The sequence below is a fragment of the Physcomitrium patens genome, chromosome 14, assembly GCF_059467195.1.
Source record: "Physcomitrium patens ecotype Gransden chromosome 14, ASM5946719v1, whole genome shotgun sequence".
NCBI classification, from domain to species: domain Eukaryota; kingdom Viridiplantae; phylum Streptophyta; class Bryopsida; order Funariales; family Funariaceae; genus Physcomitrium; species Physcomitrium patens.
In genome coordinates, this window is record NC_143423.1 from 1970214 (window position 1) to 1995853 (window position 25640).

The window sequence follows — 25640 nt, forward strand, 5'->3', positions numbered from 1 at the left end:
ATTGTTGATCTTATAAGATCATAGAAAAGTATAGATCATAATTCTATACAAATTTTATATTATGTAAATATTATGATGAGCAAGGAGGAGCGTTGAGAGCATTAAATGTACCTGACGCTCTCCATAGTATTTACCGTAGACTACAGTAAATACCATAGCTACAATATTTAGAGTCTAGTCGAGAAGAATTGTTTATCCTCTCCCCTTTCTCTTCTTGTATACAAGACACAACCAGATCAATAGATTTTTATGTGTAAAGCTCTCTATCCTTAGAAACCCTCTTATGTGTATGACTTACTACTACTCTTGTGTGTGTATTACTAACTACTACTCTTGTGTTTTTCTAAACATTCTCAACAAAAACAAAAGATGACCAACATTTCATCAGCGGCAAGTCTCCAACCATATACTTGACCTGCTCGAAAGCCTCATGGGGGACAAAACTAAAACGCACCATTAATAGAATTAATTATTGATGCAAGTTGGAGTGGAGGTGTTGGCGAACCCCAACTAGCATCAATCAAGACATGAAAACTCGCTTTGTGCCAACTTCAAATGAATGCGAGTTTCCCTTTTGCTTCACACAATGGCACTACACCGCTGAGCCCCCTCGTTTGCTCCATGTCACTTCAACTATGTAACGTCGTCTACATCAGCCCCAATGCCATCTCATCCTTGTGAATCATCATTTATCCATGTCATGCTCATTGCTCCAAGTCACCCTTAATTGAAATTAGGATTAGGATAAAATTTAATTACCACGCTAATGCGGCTGGAGTAAAACACTATGTACTTTTAGACCTTTTTGTGAATGAGAAAGCTCTCGATTGATTATAATTTGCAACAAAATTTACATTAACCAGTAGTAACAACCGCTGTTTCCATCCGTCCTCTGAAAAGAATCAACCATCTCAACTCTTCTGTAGAGAATGTGATTACAAAACAAAACCCTTCAAATCAATCCAACGAGACCCACCAAAACTGCGACTAGAGTGACTTCGAAGGTTTAAGACTCAAACTGGTCCTGTAAATTATCCAATGTTAACACCTTTATAATGATGTGTAGACGGAAGACAGAAATACACATGAACTACGACTTCTGAATCAGCATTGGATCCTTCGAAGTCGCAAAAACTGCAGTTCGACTTTATCATGCCTAACGCTTTCTTTAAGCTACAATTCTACAATCTAAACCACTCTACAGCGTTCCACGGTTGGCACTCCGGCTCGATCGTGAAATTTTCAGAAACTCTCTCTCTCATCATAAAATCAGAAGACCAGCAGTTAAGGTCTTTGACATGGCAGCTGAACTTTGAATATAATCTTCTCAAATAGGAGTATCACCTAATCTCGACGAAGGAAGAGACCTGTATCCGCTTTTACTGGTCAGCCGGTTGCACATATGTTGCATGGATTGCAAACGCTCTTTTCTCAGCTTCATGAGAACAGAAGTAACAAAGGGACTTCTATACCAACTGGTTCTCATGAACTGCCCACGCCTTGTACAACTAGCAGTGTCGCATCCGAACACGATAGAGTCCGCACTGCGAGACAGGCACCGAAGGCAAGGAAATGTGACGAGTCCAGAACAGGTTGATCTCGCTCGCCTTAAGCTTGTGGTGCAATCATACCATCAATATTCTGCAGAAGGTCGAAGGAACCAGTACCCATCTCAACAATTCTCCCCATAACAATCCTTGCAGAGGGTGACTCCAAGTAATCTGAATGCTTCTGCAGGGTTGCGTCCATAAGAAACACAGTGGCTGTTTCGAAGCTCATTTTAAGGAACGGCGACGGGCTTGAGTTAATACCCAACCTATTGCAAGCCCGATATCCGCCTTGGAACGTCATGAAATCAGCAATCAATGCCAAGTGCCTAGGGTTTACAGAAATTCCATATGATCCAAAAACAGCCTGTACTTCAGAGAGGATCGTAGCTCGACACGCCTCTACTCCATAGACCTGCAGATACCAGTAAAGTCACGATGATTTAGAATAAACTGTGATGATTTTAGATATCGCTAAATGAATGAACCACGACGTAGAAAACATCAGGAAATCGCTAAAATTGGTGTTATCATGCATCAACAATTTTGGTTGCTACCGAATAATCACAGTAAGTGATTACGAAAGTGGTCACCTTGAGCATAGAGGCCACATTATTGGTGGTCAGCCGGTTGAGATCTAGATCATCAGAGAGTGTCCATATCCCCTCAAAATTGACGCCGTCTGTCTGCAATGCAGGATTAGAGGAATCTCCCTTGTAATCGATCACAGCACATTTCTCGATGCCAGCCACAGCTCGCACAGAAACCTGGGATGCCACCTTCTCCACAACCTACAAAAACACACCACCAGTTGGAACACTTCATTTTCTGATACTCTGTCTACATCCCTTCGTTCATATGTTCGTTTACGTAACCACGACGCAGATTCCATCACCCAAGCATTTCATTAGGAACAAGAAACATTAAATCCCAATGTTGTAGCTGAATAATACAAACAGACAAAAAATTACCTCAGCCAGTATAATATGAGGAGTGGACAGTTTCACTGTAAACTTCATCTCGAACACATTCCCATTAATAGTCAAAGAATCTGCCCCATCGACCTCCTTCTGCGGCCCCTGGCTCTTGGAAGTGGATCTTATCTTTGAAGCAGAATCTCTCTTCTTCACATCTGGTGTTCGAGGCACCACGTCGGTATCACCCCTATCAGCTTCGTCGTCGTATAAATTATCTCTATCCATATTCTCCACGACTTCCTGTTCATCGTCTTCGTCTCCAAGAACAGCCTGCACCAAGTGTCTTATCGAGTGTTAAACGCCCTCTCTTGAAAGTGGCAAACCAAAAATCTTACTTAATGCAAACATTTAGAAAAAGCAAACGAAACTAAGTGAATTCCAGAAGCTACATGAAGGTCGAACCTGTTCTTTCAAATCCTTTTCCTTGGTTTTCTCAGCGATCTCCATCTCATCATCATCCACATCATCATCATATCCTCTCTCATCGTTGTCCTGGCCTCTCCGCTTCTCAGCATCTGCACCTTCTTCCTCACCACCCTCTTCCTCATCTTCATCTTCCTGCATTTCTCCTGCTTCGACATCCTTTCCTTTCTTCCTCCCCTTCGGTTCCTCTCCATCATCAGGACCTGAAACAGAATGTAAAATTTTAATACGCGACCCACATGTACCTTGAAGACTATGAAAAATAAGTTTCGAAGAAAGGAAGCTATTGAGGTAACCAAACAAGAGCTGAAAAGTTCACTTGTGGATAACATATATTCTTCTATCATAAACGACCAAGGTAGCAAATCAAATTATAATAAATATGAAGCAAATTTTGAGATTAAGAAACAAGCTCAGGAACTATATACCGTTATCAAAAGCTTCTGCTCCAGATCCTTCTCCTAACTGGGATGGTTGAACAACATGAATAATATTTTCCTTCCTCGTCCCGGATCTGGACTGAAAGTATTTCTTCATCTCTTTCACTAGCCTTGGTATGAACTGGTCTCGAATAACATCCTCAATCTCATCAGACTCCAAATCCAAGTGCGGCGGGTACCGGTGAGGAGGATAGACTTTCAATCGGATCTTGAAAATCTTAGAGGGTTGGCCGTTTTGAACAGCAAAAGGAACTTCACCAACTTCCACATTTTCTAGTAAATCTATCAAACGCAGCTTCCTCAACTTCATCGCGAGTCTTTCGGCATCCTCCCTGAAAATCATCAAACCCATCCACCAACATGAAAAACAGTAACAACTCCATTAACTTCTTTCAGCACTTTTCAACACCTGGAAGACTTTTGGACCAAAAAATAATACAAGAAAAACAATAGGCATACTTGATAAATATCTGTATTCAACTGATTATTCACCTGGTTTTCCCGATCAACAATGGGCAGGTCATGATGGGTGTAGAAATATCAGCTGATGCAGTCATTAAGATTTCTCGCAATCGAGGTATACCAAGTGTCACATTCATTTCTCCTCGTCCAGCAAAATGAAATGTGTTTAACCTGAGAATTAGTCAAAAGTCAGGCATTTAGCTTAAGTTATACGTCACCCATGAAATTGACTAGAAACCCAGAATAACTACAAGAAAACAGGTTCGAGGTCGCCAAGTTCAAACATCAAGAGCAAATAATCATTAAACGAGCACCGCATTAGAAGTAACTTGCAGCTATCAAAAAACATCTCTGTAAGCATGAAAGATTCAATCTAAGTAACCTGACGGAGTCCAAAATGAAGAGAAATGGATGAGAGAAAGTTACATACGTCATCTGAGTAGAAGGTTCACCCACTGACTGTGCAGCAAGGCATCCAACAGGTTCACCAGGTTGTGCAAGACTGGACGCATACTTCAGTGACATCAAATACCTAAAATTTTCCCTATCTTTGCGACTTCTAAGGTGCAATCGCTTCCTTTCTGCCTTCGATATTGTGGCATTGGCAATAAAACCATCCACTTTCGCTTCAAAAGCCATAGAGACAGCTTCCAATGTTTCAGCTTGGTTATTCATTCCTTCAAAGTCAGCTTTGTTTTCTACGACTTTGTCCTTTTTATTTCGTTTAGGCCGTTCGTTCGGATCTTTACCGAGTCGCAATGAGACAAGATCTTGATTCTGCAATAGACACATCCATTTATCAAATTCAAAAGGAAATGCAGGAAATATTTCAGCGTATTATTACTATCAAACGTTTTAATACCGTTGCGTGGGCATACATGAGATAGCATAACTACACAAACTAGAGCAGTGCCTACAATTGCACACCACTTCCCGGCCTCTATTCGTTGCTTGGATATATTAGATTTCCGAATGAACTTCAAACAACCCAAAGTGGTGGCATGAAGCTTACAGTCGCCAAAAGCTCGAATTTTAACAGATGGCTCGTCTTCGTGACATCGATGCCATCTTCTCCGTACCGAAACTGCACTATTGAACCATCAGAGTCACGTACAGTGTAATCATAATGTACTTTCAATGACTCTAAATTTTTCATGAGACATCTCTGTAAGTAACCACTTCGAGAAGTTTTGACAGCCGTATCAACCAATCTGCATAACAGCCCACAAGAATGAATACAAAACTCGATAAATAATTACATCTGGAAATTAAGCCCAATCAATCTTAGTGAGCCTCGGGCATCCCAAACAACCCTATCTGAAGACGTTAATTTTTGCTTGTGCTTTTTCAACAATGAGGATTTCAAATTATCAGGTACACATGGGCAATGTGAAACAGGCTAAATTTAAAATAAAAAAAAATATAATCCCAAAGCAAAATGCAGGTGGAAAGTATTGCTCAATACCCATCTCGGCCTGCCATACAATGGAAATAATACTCTTGAGGACGAAGTCCAGTCAAGAAACGATCTCCAATAAAGCCTCCTGCACGCGCACTTGGGTCCCATGGAGGAAAACAAGGCAACGTCTTGCCAGAACTCATACGAGGCACTCGCTTACCCTCAAGCTCCTGCTGCCCAAGCAATGACGAGATTTGTGTAAAGTTCACCTGCAATCCAGATCATAACGATACATTACTTAATTATCAGAAACGATGTGGAATTCAAGCTAAAACAAGCGAAAGTAGTATAAAGCAGAGACTGTTAAAATTAAATACAATCACGACCTACGAAAGACCTGTGTTTAAAATAAGTATCCAAAGACCACGATAAAAAGAAGATTAAACAAACGTGATTACCATCAGAAAGTGAAGTGACAAAGAGAAGCATGTTGAGGGCCTCACCAGTCCTCCCTTAGCACCAGTGATGGTCATAAGAGACAGGCAGTTAGCGGGAAAAGGCTTCATCAGTCCTTTGGGGAATATTGTATTATTAATATCAGAAGTGATGCGGTTAAGAGCACTAGTCATAAGCATGTCAAGCCGTGCGCTTGCAGCATCTCCTTTACTTTGAATTCTCTTCTCCACTTCATCTCTGATCTCCTCCATGTTAAGCTCTGATTAATTAAGAAAAATTAGAAACGGAATGTGCTCCAGCTAAAGCCAAGACAGAATCAACTGGTGTACCAGTTGAAGAAGAACTAAGTAACATCGCACTGAAGAAGATTGACATGAAAACATGCGACACAGCAGCAGCTACTGGGCAGGTTATTCTTGCTCCGTAGTCACAAGCGGCTCTAATTCTTCCGCATCAAAGAAATGCTTATTAGAACATGTAATTTGAACATGGATGGATAAGTTACCTCCTTCTTCATCTACGCCAACAAAGCGTGCATTGATTTTGTTGCCAAGATCGTCAGTTTCTTTAAGCTTATTCCGTCTCGACTTCTCAGATTTAGGAACTAAAAGAAGGTCCCCGAATCCACAAGTAAACCCATGCATCTGTTACCAAACAAACGACAATACAGATAATAGGATTATTTCTGTATACTGATGAATAACAGGAAGCAAATATGCTAAAGGAAGCTATCTGATTTCTATTTCTACTTTGGCGTTAAATTATACTGAACTCAATGTACGAATGCCAAAAGAAAGATGTTAAAGGACGCTACAAAACCTCAAAAGCATTTGAGATGAATTAAAAAAAAAACAAAAAAATAGAAAACACAGGCGAAAGCTTGGGGCCGTTTCAAGGAACTAACAGCCTTGATGCGAACCTGAAGGTAGGCAGTGAAGAGTCGGCTGAAAACAGATAATAGACGGCCAGCCATCTCAGGTCCATAAAGCTCCTGGAAAGTGTGAACGATTCCGAATTTTCCAAACTGAGCCTTGTCGATAACACCACAAACAAGCTCATTGTCTCTCACAATTAGTTCAAGCTCACCGCTTGTCTTGCCCCAGTAATCTCCAGAAACTTTGATCGGTGCTTTCAAAGTGAAAGATGGAAACCCATGAGTTATGTGGTTGAAAACAGTTGTCAACACCTGCAACATTGTCGATTGCTTAATGAGCATTTTCACTGTATGTTACGAAAGTTACCATTCTGAGGACAAGATGCAACCCTCAACTATTCCAGTTTGTTTAGAAAAAACATCACGTCAAAAGGATCAAGGGATTTCAAATGAGCAAGAGGTGAAAAGCAAAATTAAGCAAAATAACATTTCACTCTATGTTCTGTGGTAATTTCTCGTTAACTCCATCATGACTTATCAAGATTAATTTGTTCCCCAATATCGTCACAAGGCGGGTGGAAGTCAGATAACATCTAGCTATGCAAGAAAGAACGATATCTGTGAGGATCTTACTTGCTTTCCAGTCCATAAGGGATAAGGTTTCATAACAGCGGGAGGAAGAGGGATAATTGGAAGGTCTCGATCAATTAAACTCAGGGCAACATTCTTGTTCTTCCGCTTGAAGTTAGCAGCATTCATCGAAACACATGCCGAGTACACTAACTGGTGATAATCCTCTTTGCTCAAAAATGTGTCTCGCTTTGTAAGTAAGGTCGCACTGACAATATGGTCCTGATAACAAAAACATTAGCAGGAAATTTCTCAGATTTATGACCACTGAAAAGATGCATTAGGCACGAATTTGCTTGTTCATAATCAAGACTAACCCCATCTTAAAAGCGAGTACGTATAGTTATTTACCTGAATAAGTCCACGAATAGGGTCACCACTAGTCGGGACGACATACTGTTGATCCGCGTTCACAATTTCATAAGCCTCTGCACGTCCTAGTTCCTCTTGTGGAAAATGGACATTCATTTCATCACCATCAAAATCTGCATTATATGTACTGCAAGCCAACATTACCAGAGTTCTGAATTAAATGCAATCCTACAAGACAGAATGTAGGTGAGCAGGATGGGCATAAATAAATGTTGCATGACATAGGGGAAAAAAATCATACATTCAGTCTGGTGCACTAATCGTACATAATTCCAGGCGTGCTGAATATCAACTAGGCTAACCTGCAGTTGGCATAGTGCAAACGCAAAGTCTTCTCTCCTTTGAGCACTCGTGCTTTGTGGGCCATTACTCCTGGTTTGTGCAGTGTGGGCTATGCAAGAAAAGGAAAATTGTTATAATTATCAAATAATGAATGTTGAAAAGGACAGTACACAATAGAAATTATTTCAGAATCATGCAAGAAGACATGTGCTACCTTGTTCAAATCTCTTTCACGATGTGAAAGAATTTAATCCAAAATTAAGAATTGATCTAACCAGTATGTAGTTCGTGTCAGAAGGTTGAACCCACCTGACGATTCACAAGCAACACGTCTCCATCCCGCAGATGTCTATACACTGTCTTTCCAACTGACCTGCCTCCATCAACGTTCGTACCCCTGACTGCCATTCCAGGAGTTGAAAGAAGGGTTTTGGCCAATGCTGTCCTCTTGTGTTTAGGAAGTTTATCCAACCCAATAATTCGTCCCTCCTCATCTTCGACATGAGTTGCACCAGGATGCACCTGAGGACCATTCTCAACTGCCTCCCTCATTTGATGCACATTCCACGGCGTCACTCTCTGTACATAAGAACACGCTCCGTAAGTAGCTGCAATCGTTTATAAACTAATAGTGTGGATGAAATATGCACCAAAAGCACATACGTTAAGATTGAGGTTGGAATTCCTCACTGCATATACAAATTTACCGACCCTGAATAGCATAATTACGCTTACTTTACTATTTTGCAAAACAGAAGATTTTAAACAAGGGGATGAGACGTACCTCTGGGTACGTTAAGCGAGTCGCAAAATATGGCGGAATGCCAATTTCATTCACAGCGATGTAAGGGTCCGGTGAAATTACAGACCGGCACGCATAATTCACACGTTTACCCATCATGTTCATGCGGAATAGCCCTTCTTTTTTCTCAAGAAGTTGCCTAACGCCACCTTGTTGATCTTTCCCCAGCCCAGTTGCTAGTGGTATTCACGAAAAAAGAACAAACTTTAGACTAATAACATTTCTGGCAAACTCTAGTACTTCAAAAACACTAGCTCCGATCATCACATGAAAAACTGAGAAACTAGAGAGCAAAATAAACTATCAACTAAATAACATAGTTTCACCCCGAGAAGGAACCCCAACACAGTGACAACAATTGGATGATTAACAAGAACCTCAAGCCAAACCATCAGCCACAAACATACACAGATTCAATAGACTATGCGCATTGCGTCCCAAGTACCTGTGGTACTATCAAGAAGGGCACAGACATCATTCTGCAAGGCCAACCATAGCCTAGTAGCTTGACCAACGTCAACTTTCAATTTGGAACCATCCTCGCCTTTCTTGCCCCTTGAAGCTTCTGTTACTGCAATATTGGCTCGAATGATACGACCATAGAATATGTTTTGTGGATGTTCCAGAACCTACGAAATCAGAAATCAAACAATGAGGATAAACTAATTAGAGCATTCGGACCATGGTAGATCAAGAAATACGTTGCAAAACACTAACACCCTATTAGATACAGAAAAGAAAGTTTCTGTTGATGCAGAAGAAGTCGCAGACACTACACATGATACGGATTGTGGAGTGTGTTTTGACCTTCGTCGGAATGTATAGTGCACTGGACCAGAAAGTGGGGAAGCTTCACATTTGCAGCCTAACAATCAAGACAATACGTTACTCAGACGTAAGGATAGAAAATGCTTACATCACCGTTCATTATATTTGGTGGCCGGAACTTGTTTGGTGTGACCAAAAGCGTTTGTAAGAAGAACATAGAGGCATCCGACTTCGCACTTTTATCCAGACCCATACGGCCACCAATCTCACCCAAACCCCAAACAAGGGCGCAGATCCTCTTTTCAGTTTGCCATGTTAAGGTGATGTGTTCTCTGACCTGCAAAGTAGAGAACCGCAATCGGACATCAAAAGTAGAATAAAGGCAGCACCGCGAGCACAACCTACGTTGACAGACCAGTGTGTCAAATCCATTAAGGCACGAATAACGCAACATATTTTTGTCACTAGATTAAATGCCAACTGGAAGTGCACCGAGAGATTACAAGCAATTAGAGCATTTATATTCAAAAAGGATGTAGGCTTTACCTCAGACGTGGTTAGAAACCTCTTCTTGCTCCAGCTCTCGTGATCTTCCGCTTTGAAACCACTCGACTTCGGATTTAAGACTTTACATCCCTTACCTTTCTTGGCTGATCCCATAGACTCCATTGCATCTGTGTCCAGCTCCATGTCCATAGCATTAATAGACTCCTCGACATCCTCCATTTCATCATCTGAGTTTGATTTTTTTCTAAGACTACGCAGAGTCACGGTATTTCTTATTCCTCGCATGATGTTGTTGGAGCGATGACTGCTGCTCAGTGGTTCCTACATTAAATACGTCATGATAAGTTCCCGCAACGTCAGAATCAACATTATAAACCTGGGACCTTGAAAAGCGAGTGCTTCAGTCACATTACACCTTACTATTGAATATCACCTGAAATATTTTTCCCACTCCAGATTGCTTGATAACCGGGACGTGTGCCAAGCAATTCTCACACTTGGTTTTGGGCATGTCATCTTTGAAGCGAGAAATAACAGTCCGAGCAGCTGCGAGTTGGGTGGAAGTCCATTGCGTTCTGGGGTTTCCACTCTTAGTTGTAAGTATATCGTTGGCAATTGTTTCAACATCCTCATCAGAAAGATTCATACCAACACCTTCCTCATCATCTGATTTTGGAAGTTGTAATCTGGCAGCGTCAATCATTCGGCCTTCGGCGATCAACTCTAGTTTTGTGGCAAATAATGCCACCTGCGACAAGATTTCACGAGTTACAATAATTCCAAAAAGACTGAAACCACTTGAAACAACCAAATCAAATTAGCCAGTAACACATCGAACTTAGATTTCAACAGTAAGACACTGATTATGAAAACGGGAGCCTGGGGCTTAGTGTTCACGATGGACATAGAGGAGATTCTAGAATTGAGTTCAGAATTTACGCGCTGCTCGTGCATTTTGAAATGATGACAGAAAGGGCAGATCCATTTGAGGATCTTCACGAGTTCTTTGAACACTAAGGGATTGTAAACAGGCAGTATGAGGTCTATGTGCCCGAAGTGGCCTGTGCAGTGCAATTGTGGTTGACGACAGGTCGTACATCTGAATCACAAAGAAACAAGGGCACCGTAAGTATCCGAACACAAAGCCAAAGTATGAGATCTTCAACTGCATGTGTTAATAAGCATCGTGTAACAAGAATGTGATCAAAGCCATGATCACAATACAACGCAGAGTGTATGCCTTAAATGAGGCTTAGCACAAGAATGTCGTGCGGTGAGGAAAGTACGTTGAGGTTTGATTCAACGGGCCAAGCGCAGGGTCGTAAAGTCCCCCTACAACAGGGTTTTTCAAATTGTCGAACAGCACGGGACTGCTGATCTGCTTCACACTAATAGCATGTTTTTCAGCGTCAGTGTAAAATGAGAATCCCACCGCCTCCACATAATTGGTGATGACCTGCCACACATCGTTGGACGCAGAAGCTCGTCAATTCCAGCTCAAGTTTACCAGTTAACTGAAGCTGGCCTCAAAATCACCTTAACCACGCAGAAGGAAACAGGGAGACACCACCGCCAGAATTCCACGCTCTCACTTAATCTTTTCCCACTTTACATTTTTTTTTTTTTTTCAAGACACTGAGAAAATTGTCTTTGCCATGACTACAACAAACAATACACAGCTCACACGGCACCAATAACAAAACCACACTGGAGCATCTTCCCCAACATCCTGTCAAGCCCAAATTTCTCATCCAAATCTCCGTTTCCCAAGCCACCATGTCCCACGTGATTATTATCCAATAACTGAGATGCTCAAGCTCACCTCGGGACGGCCTTGCAAACGACTCATGGCTGCAACCGCAACCCGCTTATGGGACACGCGATCATTGTCCGAAGGCGAGAAGCAGGGACATACACAACGCAGGGTTTAAGGAACTAGGGTTAGGGCTTAAGGTGTGAAATGAATGAACGAAAACCCTTGCAAATAACCCATCTACGATGACTCGGGAAATGTCATCCGTTTAGATTCACCCCCATGTGAGGTTTTTAAAAAAAGGTTAAGACGTGCTTAGGGATGTGGACGTCGTCCTCTAATTAGGATATCTCGTTTGGGGATCTGGGAGGCTGATGCGGCTCAAGTCCTGACGAGTCGCCGATTGCCATCGCTTCCTTGGCACGAGTCGAAACGTCGCAAGTTTCCTAATCGACCAAGAGTTGCGGTTCGGTTGTTCAAGAGATTTTGCTCGTGAAGGAATTTCGTGGGGCCGAGAAACGAAGCCGGTATTCTTGCGCGAGGTGAATCGGTGCTTCTTCCATGTGGAGTGCGGTGTGAAGAACCGTCGCCATTGCGTGGTGTCTGAGTGCATTGTCTCCAGGTTTTGTTTAAAATTTCGTTGTGCTGTTAGAGGGCTGAGTTCGGGCCATTCCTTTAGGAATTTGGAAGAGAGCCGTTGGTTTGCACCATCGAGGAGCTTGGAAGTCGCAGGAAAAGGGGATATGTGTATGTCTGTCCGCTAGGTACGGTGGAAATGATGCTGGGCTTTGAGATTTATGCATTAGCGGGTTGTAAAGTTTCCATTATTTGCACACCGAGTGCGTGGTAGTATTCTTTGAATGTTTTAGGGCACCTCTAAGCTCAGCGTGGGCGACTTGAAAAACTTGGGAGGTTAGTAATTGAGACCGAGAGAGTGTTAGGTAGCGATTTGATTCTTAATCAGCAGGAAAGAGGTCAAGTAAGGTGGTTTTCTTTGGAGAAGGTGGATTGTTCTTTCGATCGATGGTAGGTGGTGTGTGGCAGCATTACACGCTGAGATCATTGATTTCAGGAGTTAGTGTCATTAAGATTTGTTATGACAATGAAATTGATTCAACCTCAGGTTCGCTGTACAGTTGGGTTCAATTCTGAAAATGTTATTATAAGTGCTAAAAGGTTATGCTGATTGGACAGATAAAATGTTGTCTGGATGCAATTTTCTGTAAAGTTGCAGTTATATAACATCGTGAAACTGGAATAATTATCCCATTTGTATTACAATTAGTAGCTATTTCTAAACCTTGCGAGTTGGAATGACTACATAGCATTGGCTTTACTTTGTACTATAGTTCTGAAAATATTACATTCCGAAGTTATCCTGCTCGTATTTCTCAGAACTTGCCTCTTCGGGTTAGTGATCTCTGTGAGCCCGAGGGAATCGAAAATCGATTAATGCAGTCACCGAGTATCGTTTTGGGGAAGAATAATGTTTGAATTAGTTTGTAATATTATTAAATATGTTGATTCAGGTACGTGCTATTCGAGAACAAGGACACCATATAACTCTCAAAAGAGTAGTACTCAAAGGTCAGTGCACGTTCTAAGATGTAATTTGTGTTGTTTGGTGGAGTTTTAAGTCTGCTGATGAATCCTGTTAGTGTTCGTGACATTTAGTTGCAGTTCTGACCATGGACGTTGCTTCGCTTATTTACGTGTTTAGTTGGACATGATTTTTTGTCTGCAGACATTGCTCCACCCTTTAGGAACGGAATCAGAGAAGGAACTAGGTTTCCCTCAATCAGCTTTCGTGAATTAGGTATGAGTAGTATGCTTAGGTTTTCAGGACGTAAAGCAATCCTGGTAGGGCTTGTGTGTTAGGTTGTGTAGACAATCAGGACAATCTGTATAGGTAAGTAACTTTACCACGTTGTAGGACTTTTTCAAAAATATTCTTATCCCCAGTATTCTGATTGCTAGGTGGATGTGGGACGTTGTAGAGGGTCTGGATGAAGACTGAAAGCAGGTCGAGTACGTCAAAAACATTAAGATATGAGAGGCTAGTTGCCAACCGCGAGATTTTCATCTTTACTTTTGTATTCCTATACAGGTACATATAGCAGTCGAGGCAGGGAATAGTGACATGGATTACGCTCTCAATGTCGCGATGGACTACCCTGTGAAGACGGACTATCCAGATTATGAAGGTAGTGAATACTCGGGATTCGGGGACAAAAAAAAAAGGAAGGTCATAGAAGGTGGTAATAGAGCACCTACTGTGAAGCTATCAAGGGAAGAGCTTAAGAAATTGTTGGAGCCGCTCAGTAAGGACCAGCTTGTTGCCCTGCTGATAGACGCGTAAGTACCTCTCATCTCTCATTGACATTACGTATGAACACTGCAATGAAGATTCATGCATGCTTGTCTTGCTGAAAATAGTGCCGACGACGTTTCTTATAGTCTGCCTAAGGGCTGTCGTTCCTTTTTTGCAAGTCCTGCAGCTTTCCAGGAGTGTATCACGGTTTGAATAATATTACCAAACCAGGGTTCATGTTCTGTAAACTGGAAATGTGATTGACTGAGTGCTGTGCAATTGACGGCTGAACCTAGAGCTGGACTGAGGGCTGTGCTAGATCATTCATTTCACAATGTTAAGGTTTCCTCAGGTATCTATGATCACTTTTGGCATCACTTGCGACATGTATTATACTATTGCAACTTCACGAAAATTACATGTTTCGTAATCTCATGGATCATGGCTTTAGAGACCATCATCGAAGTGGCACCTTTGCACTTGTTGAGAACAAACAGCTCAGTGAGTGTTTCTTTTGTAATTGAAATGTTGGGTTCAGGTTGTGTTTCAATGCCGTCATGACGAGCTGTCCAGATTTTAAAATAGCGAGTGGTAGACTCTTCATTAATGAAGCTGAAACCTCTCTTCCGATACTTGGCCTGTAACGGAGTGTTTACATGTGTGATATACTTCTGACCCCCTTTCAGATGATGACTCAACTAAATATAAAAGGAACATCGACTGCCCTGTTTCACCTTCGTGAGAAAGAAAACTCTCTTACTCATCAGTGATCACATTTTAAATTTTTCGATCTCCTGAATTTTACCCTAATCTGTGAGCTGCAATTCAAACGTCATGGTAAGCCTCATATAGATGTTCATATGAATTTGTATAAATAAGACTTTGAATTCTTCATTACTGAGCGGAACGTTCTTTGGCAGTTGAGCATCAAATTGTTTTACTTTCTGTTACAGTGATCATTTGGAAATTGGGGTAGTGAGTACGGTATCGATGTGCAAATGAAGTTCTGAAGCAGCTACAATGAGTTGCTTTGAGCTTCTGTGGAACTCAACTTTGTGCTTTTTCATTTATTCGTTGATAGATCGGACGGACGGTGCATTTACAGTATCGACTTGGTTTGTGAAAGTTGGAACTGCAGTTTTTAATTTTTAATTTTAGCTTGTTTTTTTGGGCCTGAATTATCAGTTTGGAGGACTAAGAGGCTTTTGATTCTGTAATTATTATTCTGGACTGAAAGCTTTTAAATGACTGGGATGCCTGGGACTGCATGTTTGGCTGGAATGGTTGTTGCATGCAGAGGGTCTCTGTTTCCTGCAGTGGCAGATGATATTAGAGACAGTGCTAGTAAGGACCCTGTTCACCGGAAGCTGTTTGTGCGTGGCCTGGCTTGGGAGACCTCTTCAGTGGCTCTGCGGGAAGTGAGTGTTCAAGATGCTTGTTGGTATTTCTTTATTTGATGAATTTGCTGGAATTTTGAGAGCTCGGGACATTTCTTCACAAGCAAGGTAATAAGTGCAAAAATAGGCTTGCACAAAATGCATGCCTTCGTGGCTAGACCTCAATTTGGTTGTTCCATCGACGAATATACTTCATTCTGTACCCGGCTGTTTCCCGAGCGCCAATATTTGGCTGTCTGTATGGTTTTCATGAGTTTCTTCTCATAGTGTGCACATATCTCTTGAGCATGCTACGTTTGAACCGGAGTGGGGACAAATTACCGCATTAGGACTTTTATTCCTGTTGGGCTATGTTTATGTATCATTCTGAAGCGTGCTGTGGGATCATGTCGATCCCTCGTTTTACTAGTTTATTGTATCTTGGTTGCACTCATATGAGGTTCTGCATTCCCCTCTGCAGCTGGTTACGATGGTGTGAGGAAAACTTTCTTCCTGTCTTTTCTATTTCCATCATGTGGGCTACTTCTGTTGCAGTATCAAGAAACCAGTGCATGTGGAGAAACCCCAATGTGAAATAACCATCAATGGAATTTTAGTGAAATCTGTCCGTATGATATACCCGGACATTGGATGATCCAATGAATGATAGGGCAGAAGTTACAGGTTGAGTGTCTGATGATTACCGCGATCTAAGACACTCTTAACTTGCTGCAAGTAAGGGTGTGAGTGATCTTTATGTAAAATGAGTGATGAGAGAGATTCATCATTCTTCACAAAAAGTATTTTGTGCTAATCTTGATTCGTTTGTAAACAGGCATTTGAACAGTATGGTGAGGTCGAGGAAGCCTGTGTCATCACAGATAAAGGAACTGGGAAATCACGAGGTTTTGGGTTCGTAACTTTCAAACACATGGATTCAGCGCAGCGTGCGTTGAAGGAACCTAGCAAGAACATTGATGTAAGTCTTTCCAGGCTACGTATGCAATCTATGACAAATTTGGGTTTCTTTTGTCTCTTAATGGCTTTGGACATCTTGATCTTTCAAGCTATCAATTTGGAGAGATGTATCAATAACGAAGTTCAGGGAGTTACAGGCACGTGCAATGATAATTTCCGGAAAGTTATTCACAACATTAGAAGAGCTTGTCGCTGCTTGAGCACTTATTATCTTCTCATTTACACAGGGCCGAATCACAGTATGCAATCTAGCGTCTGCTGGTGGTACTAGTGGAACATCTTCTTCAGACCAGGCACAAAGGAAGCTCTATATTGGAGGTCTCTCGTATGACACAACTAGTGATACCCTTCTTAATATTTTCTCACAGCACGGAGAGATAGAGGAAGGTGCTATTGCATACGACAAAAACACAAATAAATCCAGGTCTTTTCCTGTCCTGTAACTATCATGTTTACTTCGAGTTTGAATTGGTATTGAATCTTTTCTTAGTGATCAGTATCAGATAAGCCAGTAAGTTGCCCGGCCATAGTTATGACAGGAAGATGTCTCGTTTTGTATGAGATGTGGCCGTTTCTATGTGTGTATGACGAAGTCCTTCAATACTTTTAACAGTTTGTGTTTGCAATGCAATGTATGCATTGACAACACTAGGGTAAGTTTCTGAAAACGTCTGGGAGTGGATTTTGACTCTTATATGCTCACTTTCGTAACACGGTTTTTGTGTTGTTTATTATTTGAATGTAGAGGGTTTGCATTTGTGACATTCAAGACAATTGATGGAGCTAAGAGAGCAATGGAGGATAGCAACAAAATTATTGAAGTGAGCGACAACAAACTATAAACAACTCTACACTTGTGATAGCCATTATTGTATATTATCATCAGCTCAGTGTTTTTCACCCAAGTCGATTATACAATTGTGTTTCAAATGACGAACTTGGGGATTTGAAGTAGCTATATTTCAAGCAAAATTGTACAAGCTGCAGTCTGATTTCGGGATGAAATTATTTTGGCTGTGCAGGGACGGCATGTTACTGTAAAACTAGCAGCAGAGGGTCAAAGAGAGAGGACTCAACCGCAAGCAACCACCTCGCAACTGCAATCTCTGCCTCCAGTGCAACCGGGATATACATCCATCAACCCAAGTATCTCAAACTATTCCCGACCTCAGCTGGCTACTTCCGCTCCTCAGACGCTGAGTTTTTCAGGCTATAATTCTCTAGCGTACGGTACTCAAGCCACATACGGGGGTCTTGTTACAAACCCACAGTATGGAGGTCTTTCAACATCACCGCAGCCTTACAATCCGTCACAGTATGGACAGTATGCAACCTTTGGAAATCAGCCTGCCCACACTGGTTTACCGACTGTGGGCTCTATTCAAGCTGGTTCCCTTCCCTCGTACTATTCAAGCACGAACTGACAAGTGTGTTCCTATCTTTGACAGTTTGTACGTAATGTTAGTAGAGTTGATTTCAGCAGATAAGTATACGCTAGTAAGATGTACCACATCATAATTAGTTTTGCTAAGTGAGGATGCTTATGAGTTCAAATTGTTGTTCAGGTATTGCATATAATTGCTAGACACCTACATTTTTGAATTTTTTACCGCCGTCTTCTGAACCTTTTTGCTTGCTATATATGATGGGACATGTCATTTCCAGTTTTAGTCACCTGGGAAGCAACAAATTTCTTTTTAACTTCTGGTTTCATTGTTTAAAAGAATACTGATTGTCAGTTCCATTCAGATGTTTCAACATCTTTGTAATTGTAAGCCGAAATGCGTCATATTCTTTGGAGGATAGGGCACGTGTTTTTCAGCTGTCTCAACTCAACCCTTGTCACCAGGCGATTCTACTACTGTCGCATCGTCGGTAATGGAGAAATCACAGGTGGAGGAATCCAACCTGGAAGCAACTGACTCACCGCCACTGACCTGTCCCAACAACACCTTTCGAAGCTCGTTTGATGCCACGGACAAAGACCTGTTTCAGGTGTTTCGGCATTAAGGTACCGAACGACATAAATTTGTCAACTCTGTCCTTCTTTCGGTCTTATTTCACATGCTCTTTAAATACTAGGAAATCACCACATTCATTTAGCGGGCAGTTACAGAACTACAGCTCTTTTCCGCTGAAGCAACACACTCGAATGAATCAAAGTTCTTGCTTCTCTTTAGACCCAATTCTTCAGAGGGACAAAGGTTCACTAAGGTCAGGCAATTAGTACTCGGCCCCACCTTCCATCACTGAACCAAACCTGGTTCAGCTTGCCACGTCAGATGTTGAGCCTCGACAGGGACAGTCGGCATCAGGAAAAGCTGAGAGATGGAGGAAAAATCTACCTTCTAAGCTGGACATTCTTCTTTATGAAGCCATAGCTTTATGCCTCGAGATGAAGGGTGTGTGATTCAAGATCAAAACTGAACACATGGCTTTCAAAGCTTTATGTGGGTCAAGCACTGTGGACATCCATGCAACATATCCTGCTGACTAGATCAATTTTACTCCAGGGAAGGCTGAGGGATTCTACATATAGAGGGAGTGTAGATGAAGATTCTACATTCGCTCTACTATTTGCACTAGCCTTCTAAAGATTAAGTTGCTGCTTGAGTTCAAGCAAAAATGTGGTTAAAAATTCAAAGACATAACTATATACAAAACGAGCTAAAGACAGTATAAAAACTAGAGAAACAAGACGAGTGGTCAAAAAAGAAAGAGAGAATGAACAAATATTTGTATGGTTGTTAAAGTATATTAAGTTGTATACGAAAAACTTACTAATGGTAAGTCTGAGTTGTCATACTAGTTTTAGAAAAAAAATCGTATTCTGAATCCTCCACTTTGATATCTTTCAAATTCAATTTCTCTCTCTCTCTCTCTCTCTCTCTCTATATATATATATATATATATATTTTTTTTTTCCCATTTTCTCATGTAAGACAGAACTACATCACAATCATGCTTACGTTTCTTCTTTATGACCTTACTGTAAGTTTTGGAAATATCATTCGAACTATTGAGAACTTCAATCTAGCCCGAATCGAATAGAGAATCCTTGGAAGTGCGCGTGATTGGAACGAACTTGTTCTCTTATCCGTGCCGATGTCTTTTCACGGATGACTTTATACGTCGTCAACGACCACGGACGAAAACACCGACGAGGGATAGCACGAACGTTGTCGTCGAAGAACGACGGAAACCAGTGCAAGCGAGGTCCATACCATGGATGGATGAATGATAAGAGGATATGGATGAACATATAATGGATGATACACGGGAGCACCAGCGAAGAAAGCGGCCCCATATTCTCGGCAGCTAGGCCTAAGACAGCGAAGGAAGCTGAGTCCTGGGCTGCGCTGCGGAGCGATTCCACCTCTTTTTTGCATCGACGCCGCTCGATTGCCGCGTCAATGGGTAAGCGCATGCCCTCTCCACTGCTGCCCGGAAATTTCAAGCCATCCTTGTCAGAATATGGTTCACGGAAACATTATTTTTAGTTCGATACCTGTCCCGAGTTCTAGTATCAGCTGCAGTCTCATATGCAGGGCCGATGAGAGTTTTGGTGGTTGCATGCGGTGGGAATCACGTGGATTTCGATATCGGAGGAATGCTTCTTCATTCTTGAGAGAATGGGCGTGAGTTCTTGTCGTATGGTGTCTTGGTGTAGGATTAGCTGAGTTGAGAAATGAAGTTTGGGAGACTTTATACGTGATTTCGAAGTTGGGTCGCGTGAGGGAAGAGTCGAGTAGAATGAATTTCTTGCGGTTTTCTAGTGCATCATCTGCATCGGCAGGTCACCAGCTGCAGAATTCGCTTCTGCTGGGATTCGCACACGGGTCGTGCTCAACATGGTCTTCTTCTCTTGGTGCTCCCCCTTTTCGGGTGCCTCGACGGCGGGCATGGAGTGGGCTTAAGCAGGCGTCAATGTTTGGGTGCGCTTGGGAGAGTCAGTCCTGGGGGATGGTTCCCGCTGCGAACCCATGGGATTACGGTGTTGCTGTACATTCTAGGAGGGAGACACGCTCTGCGTCTGTTTCTAGGTCTGTTGGAGACGCTGAGAATTTTTCTGGTAGGAATTTGTTTCATAATTGACTGCATTCTACAAATTCCAATTGGATTCTTCAGGTTTTTGTTTCGTTCGTTTCAAGCATGGCATGTTTAATATGAGTTTTGGTAATATTGCTATTACTTGGAGGTGTATGTGAGAGGCTCGCATTCTCGTTACTCTAAAGTCACATGCTGCCACGGGGTTGCCACCCTAGACCTCGGACATTCAAGCAGGGCGGTAATGTTTTTTTCATCTTCAAACTTGGTCAAGAGTCTCACATCATCTACCTCTCAAGGTTAAAGCTCGAACTTTCAAGAAGATCTGCTAATCGTAATCTTTTACATTTCAGTCTGTATCTCAATAAAATTATTTCGTTATTTTATTTTATTTTTATTTTTTCTTGTTTTGTTAATGTGTTTCAGGGAATTGGTTTGCAGGGAAATTCAGAAATCTCAAGAGCCGGTCCAAATGGTCACTGTATGCATCTCGCGTGGAGCCGTATTCTACGAATGGTGCTGATCGTAGCTATGAGGGAGTTGCTGCAGTAGATGGGGAGCTTTTGTGGAGCGGCCGATGGTGGGCTAGGCCTATTGACGCGCGTAAGCAAATTTTCTGCAATCGGTCACTCAACATGAAGAGCATCGACGCCATCGGCTTTGACATGGACTATACTCTTGCACAATACAAACCAGAAACCTTTGAAAGTTTGGCGTATGTGGGCACAATTCAAAAATTGGTGCACAACTTGAATTATCCATCAGAAGTGAGTTCCTTTATTTCTGTCTTACCGACTTCTGGTGTTGAATTGTCTCCTTAGAGTATGCCATCCTAGGTCGCCTCGTTCCTCCTCATCTCCAATCACAGTTAAATTGTTTTCTGAAATTGGTGAAATTTCTGTGCTAGTATTAATTCTCCTTCATTCATGTAGCTGTTAGAAGGAGCTCCTGGCTACTGAAATCGAGAGGAGATAATTGGTTTTGATACGATAGCTGGCATCACTTCTCATTTACTGCACCATTTAGCTGGGCAGTTTAAACAAATCGACTCTGTCGATTGCAACAATAATTTCCTGATTTCTTTTTTGCTATACAGCTTCTGCAATGGAAATTTGACTGGAGGTTTATGGTGAGGGGCCTTGTGCTGGACAAAAGGCGTGGCTGCATACTGAAGGTGGGACTCGTCACTTCTATATGCGGTGGAAATTCATAGATGCTCATTCAAGTTCTACCTCTCAAATTGCATGTGTCAAGCACATCCCTCATTACGGTATTGAAGACTATAACCGGACACTATCAAGTCAGTTTGTGGTTATTGGTTGCTCCGAATAACGAGGATTAAACTATTTTACATGTATGTTGAATATGTACTATGATATCCGGCTGATGTGGAACTTATCTATCTGCATTATCACTCACTGGCAGATGGACCGCCACAAGTATGTAAAAGTGGCTTATCACGGATTTCGCGAGTTGTCTCGAGATGATCGGCAAGCAATGTACGGCAACACTTTGTCACGTGAATCGTATGATGAGCCAGACTATGCATTAATCGACACACTTTTCTCACTAGCTGAGGCGTACTTGTTCATGCAGCTTGTTGACTTCAAAGACGCTTTCCCAGATAAAATGCCTTCTGGCGCCTATGAGTACGTATGTTGAACTTATTCTTTTGTATTTAGTCTCGAAGGATTCAAATGTGGCCACTTGCCAGCTTGGGGCTCCATCGTGAATGCATGGTTTTAATAATTCTTCGATGATTTTGTGGCAGTTATTCACAGCTCTATAAGGACGTGAGGTCAGCTGTAGACCTTTGTCATCGAGATGGTACTCTAAAACAAGCTGTTGCAAATGATCCCAGCAAGTAAGAATCCATTTCCTTGAGGATGAATTCAATTATCTTGCAAACTATCATTTTCTATTTCCTTTCTTGGAAATATACTTCATTTTATGTACTGTTTCAAGGCAATATACTTCTGATATAATCATGTAGAACTCCACTCTTACGAAACAGCACTTTACTTTCAGGTACATAAACGAGGATCCCTTGATAATTCCAATGCTGAAAATGCTCAAACAATCTGGACGCAAATTATTTCTTGTTACAAACAGGTGAGTTTCAACTGTAAATGAGGCACTAAAATGGTGGCTATTTATAACATTTATTTTTATTGAGCGTTGGGTTTTGTTAGAGCACAATCTTTGTAATACTAATATTAAAGAAGAAAATCGTTTTTTTTGGTTTGCCGGAACTTTGACAGATCATACTGAATGTTTATGTGCAGCTTGTGGGATTACACGCATGTAGTCATGAATTTTCTGTGTGGAAAATGTGGTACTGAAGGTGGCGTTCCTCGAGATGACGAATGGCTCTCCTACTTTGATGTTGTTGTTACTGGAAGGTCAGTTTAGGTCTTCTGTGTACTCATTCAGAATTGAAGTGAAAGTTGCTACAGCACAGTGTATATGGCTAATCTCGTCTCATGTATACTTGGCTGCGTCAGCATGTTTTCTGAACAGTTTGTTGTGAACACAGTGCAAAACCTACTTTTTTCATGGATGGGAATAGAACTCCTTTATTTGAGGTAGACATAAGCACAGGCATGCTACAGAATACCGACTCAGGCGTACCTATGGCGCAGGTGATTACTTTCTACACGTAGTGTTGCAATCTATTTTTCTAAGCAATTGTATCTTTGTCGATTTGGCTGCGGTGTAAAGGTTCCTTATTTATCCTGACCGCAATGTAATCGAACTCTTGTCTTTGTTTTACCAGATTGGTGGAGTTGGTCTTGAAGGTGTTGTGTTGCCAAATGCAACTGTGAAAAAGGCACATCGAGTGTTCCAGGCAAATTGTTAGATCACTCTAAAGCTTTTTTGGTTGAATTGTTTTTGAGAAATGCAATGAGTCTGTAATTAAGGCTGGTTCCTGTGGATGTCCTTGGATCATAGCTGGCGCATTTGATTGTAATATTTTTAGATACCGCATCATTCTATGTAAGTTCTCTTTTACTGACATATTGTTTTGTGAAACTTCTAGGGTGGTTCTGTCGCTCATCTACATAATTTACTATCTATCGAGGCTAGTTCACAGGTACTTTTCATTTTGTGTGCATGAAAACTAAACAATGACTATTAGATGATTAAATCTTTCGATCCTCTTTTGAGTCTTGTAATCCATACTGGCCTCGCTCGAATTTTTGTTTCCATGTCCTTAAGGATAACTTTCAGTTCCTGCTGATTGGGATAACTTCCCTTACTCTGTGGATGGCGTTGGTGCAACATGCTTCCAAGTCAGGAGTTCTTATATGAACGAACTTGAACTGTTCAGTTGTTATACCTCCAGATACCGAAGAGTCTGTGCTTGTCACAGGCTGGTAATGTACAATCGTTGGTTTGACATTGGAATCGTTGGTGCAGGTTTTATATGTAGGCGATCATATTTATGGAGATATCTTACGAAGCAAAAAAGAATTAGGTGATTTTATTTTATTTTATTCTTGAAACGACCATGTGACTGGTGATTTTAGAGGAGGTTGTGGAATTGGGATTTGCCTTGTAAATTTTGAAGCTCGAAGCACAGAAATCCCTTCTTACTCCAGAGTTTTCTGGTTTTACTGGATTAGATATCAAGAACTTTAACTCCTTAGCAAATATATTTACAGGGTGGAGGACAATGCTTGTAGTGCCTGAGTTAGCAGCTGAGCTGGATGTACTTCATCAAACTATGACCATCCGGAAGGTGAGTTTCGAACAATGTAACATGAACTTCTTACAGATTGAGGTTTTCGGTGTGCTATCATTAGGGTTCAAAGTGGTTTGCGCAGGCAGGTTATAGTAAGAGTTACTTGTACCAACGTGTAATTAGCACGAGTAAATGCCAGGACTATTCTGACTTCAGGAAATATCCGAGTTGCGCACACAACGAGATGACCTGGAAGATAGTTTGCTGCGTCTGGAATGGTGTCTCAGGTATTTTCTTAACAGCGGTTCTGCAGAGTATATTTCATTTGTCTTGTAGCGGGATTTTCTAGCTCCTGCACAGTTTGTCTAATTGCCCATATTTTATTTGGAAATTCATTATTTTTTCGTGTCCATCCAATGAGGTCCATTGCATTTTTATCACACTTTGTCATCTTGTACATTCGACCTTGCACTAGATGATTTATTTCTGATTTTAGGCAGGCACTGTGGAAATTTGCAGACATGAAAACCACACAGACGAGGACCAACAAAGACTAGAGCAGGAAGTGGCACACTTACGAGTAAGTGCTCGTAAGATTTTGTTAGTTGAAACTACCGTTGCCTAAATTAGTAGCTGTTACTACCGTTGCCTAGATTAGCTTGTGGCAACCAGAGCGTAATCATTTCACAACTGGAGATACACGACATGTTGTGTTATTACTGGTTTAGGATCCAATTTATGCATGTCAAAAGAATTTATATGGTACCTGATGGTAGTGACATTAATGAAAAAGCTGTGTGGATGTGGTTTGAAGAAAGAGAATGCTATCGTGCGCGAACAACATCGTCAGGGCCAACGAGAATGTCATCACTTGGTACGCATCCTGTCAAGTGATTGAATGTCTTTTGCTTCAGTTTTCCAGATCAAGGTAACTGCCATCTCTATACCTTCCAAATGAGGCAAGTTAGTCACGATGCTGCTCTTGATGACAGTTTCACAAGACTTGGGGACAACTAATGAAGACAGGCTATCAAAATTCTCGGTTTTCGCACCAGGTTGGTAGAAAATCTCTTGGTTTTTCCTTCTCATGTATTTATTTCCCTCCTTTGATTTTTGAGGATGCCTATTACAGATATCCATTACAGACACTCCCTGAAGTTTTACGACGTGTGATTCCCCAGAGAGTAGGCTCCAGCTTTGACAGCGAAGAAACTTGTCTGATGGTTTCAGATTCTTCATAGTCACTCCAGTTGTGTTGTCCTTTGCAGGTGGAGAGGTTTGCCTGCTTGTACACTAGCCATGTGACTAACTTATGCTATTATTCGCCGAACAAGAGTTATCGAACGACAGAAGACTTCATGCCACATGAGCTTCAAGGTGACCGGCGATGAGGTTTGTGCAATGTATCAAGTTCTATTTCGCTTCATACCTGTTCCGAATACCTTTTCAAAGATTAACAGTCTGTGTGATCAGTCATTCGCTGTAAGCGTTATACCTTTAAATGTGTACGTTTTTTTAATGCTATTCTCACAACTTCTTTCTTCGAGTTAC

The 25640-nt window shown here is 41.5% G+C and overlaps 3 protein-coding genes and 1 long non-coding RNA gene across 13 annotated transcripts; 3 read left to right on the forward strand and 1 right to left on the reverse strand.

Annotated features, from left to right (window-relative positions):
- Window positions 1-1031: 1031 nt before the first annotated feature.
- LOC112291376 (DNA-directed RNA polymerase I subunit 1) lies at window positions 1032-11904 on the reverse strand. Its single transcript, XM_024538681.2, has 24 exons — window positions 11762-11904; window positions 11226-11395; window positions 10879-11038; window positions 10373-10687; window positions 9979-10260; window positions 9581-9769; window positions 9110-9293; window positions 8647-8840; window positions 8172-8441; window positions 7883-7971; window positions 7560-7707; window positions 7212-7430; window positions 6624-6890; window positions 6210-6348; window positions 5752-5963; window positions 5315-5517; window positions 4862-5060; window positions 4280-4626; window positions 3880-4020; window positions 3376-3719; window positions 2927-3150; window positions 2519-2794; window positions 2141-2338; window positions 1032-1962 (listed from the first exon to the last, which is right to left on the reverse strand). Exons 1-24 carry the CDS (start codon window positions 11786-11788, stop codon window positions 1609-1611), a joined length of 5151 nt encoding a protein of 1716 aa, XP_024394449.1. The 5' UTR covers window positions 11789-11904; the 3' UTR covers window positions 1032-1608.
- Window positions 11905-12085: 181 nt separating this feature from the next.
- LOC112291379 (UBP1-associated protein 2C) lies at window positions 12086-17966 on the forward strand. The gene is made up of 7 exons (XM_024538702.2): window positions 12086-12234; window positions 13800-14047; window positions 15301-15421; window positions 16215-16358; window positions 16585-16781; window positions 17103-17178; window positions 17380-17966. Exons 2-7 carry the CDS (start codon window positions 13833-13835, stop codon window positions 17779-17781), a joined length of 1155 nt encoding a protein of 384 aa, XP_024394470.1. The 5' UTR covers window positions 12086-12234; window positions 13800-13832; the 3' UTR covers window positions 17782-17966.
- Window positions 17967-18206: 240 nt separating this feature from the next.
- Window positions 18207-19230, forward strand: LOC149987790 (uncharacterized). Its single transcript, XR_016506210.1, has 2 exons — window positions 18207-18368; window positions 18538-19230. It is a non-coding gene; the product is annotated as an uncharacterized LOC149987790 (long non-coding RNA).
- Window positions 19231-19597: 367 nt separating this feature from the next.
- Window positions 19598-25639, forward strand: LOC112291378 (uncharacterized). 10 transcript variants are annotated; one of them, XR_002972413.3, is made up of 18 exons: window positions 19896-20429; window positions 20623-20703; window positions 20831-21171; window positions 21501-21578; window positions 21830-22053; window positions 22176-22268; window positions 22433-22516; window positions 22690-22806; window positions 22941-23046; window positions 23181-23252; window positions 23445-23498; window positions 23825-23882; window positions 24070-24146; window positions 24289-24376; window positions 24609-24669; window positions 24904-24963; window positions 25082-25144; window positions 25358-25639. XR_002972413.3 is itself a non-coding variant. In XM_024538684.3 (18 exons), the coding sequence occupies exons 1-18, from the start codon at window positions 20111-20113 to the stop codon at window positions 25478-25480; spliced, it is 2082 nt and encodes a 693-aa protein (XP_024394452.1). In that variant the 5' UTR covers window positions 19896-20110; the 3' UTR covers window positions 25481-25639. The 10 variants fall into 10 exon arrangements, 6 of the variants coding, with proteins under 6 accessions (XP_024394457.1, XP_024394458.1, XP_024394452.1 ...); XR_016506207.1 differs by having other exon boundaries at window positions 20846-21171; XM_024538684.3 differs by having other exon boundaries at window positions 24306-24376.
- The last annotated feature ends 1 nt before the right edge of the window (window position 25640 follows it).

What these genes read in the sequence shown, in the direction of transcription:
- LOC112291378 (XM_024538684.3), top strand. Translation starts at nt 20,111, where the DNA reads ATGAATTTCTTGCGGTTTTCTAGTGCATCATCTGCATCGGCAGGTCAC. An exon ending in AGACGCTGAGAATTTTTCTG is followed by an intron (nt 20,430 to 20,622) that starts GTAGGAATTTGT and finishes TTGCCACCCTAG; the next exon opens with ACCTCGGACATTCAAGCAGG. An exon ending in CGTCTGGAATGGTGTCTCAG is followed by an intron (nt 24,377 to 24,608) that starts GTATTTTCTTAA and finishes GGAAATTTGCAG; the next exon opens with ACATGAAAACCACACAGACG.
- LOC112291376 (XM_024538681.2), bottom strand. Translation starts at nt 11,788, where the DNA reads ATGAGTCGTTTGCAAGGCCGTCCCGAG. An exon ending in CCTTATGGACTGGAAAGCAA is followed by an intron (nt 6,891 to 7,211) that starts GTAAGATCCTCA and finishes ACAATGTTGCAG; the next exon opens with GTGTTGACAACTGTTTTCAA. An exon ending in TGTATGGCAGGCCGAGATGG is followed by an intron (nt 5,061 to 5,314) that starts GTATTGAGCAAT and finishes GCTGTTATGCAG; the next exon opens with ATTGGTTGATACGGCTGTCA.
- LOC112291379 (XM_024538702.2), top strand. Translation starts at nt 13,833, where the DNA reads ATGGATTACGCTCTCAATGTCGCGATGGACTACCCTGTGAAGACGGAC. An exon ending in CTTCAGTGGCTCTGCGGGAA is followed by an intron (nt 15,422 to 16,214) that starts GTGAGTGTTCAA and finishes GTTTGTAAACAG; the next exon opens with GCATTTGAACAGTATGGTGA. An exon ending in AACCTAGCAAGAACATTGAT is followed by an intron (nt 16,359 to 16,584) that starts GTAAGTCTTTCC and finishes TCATTTACACAG; the next exon opens with GGCCGAATCACAGTATGCAA.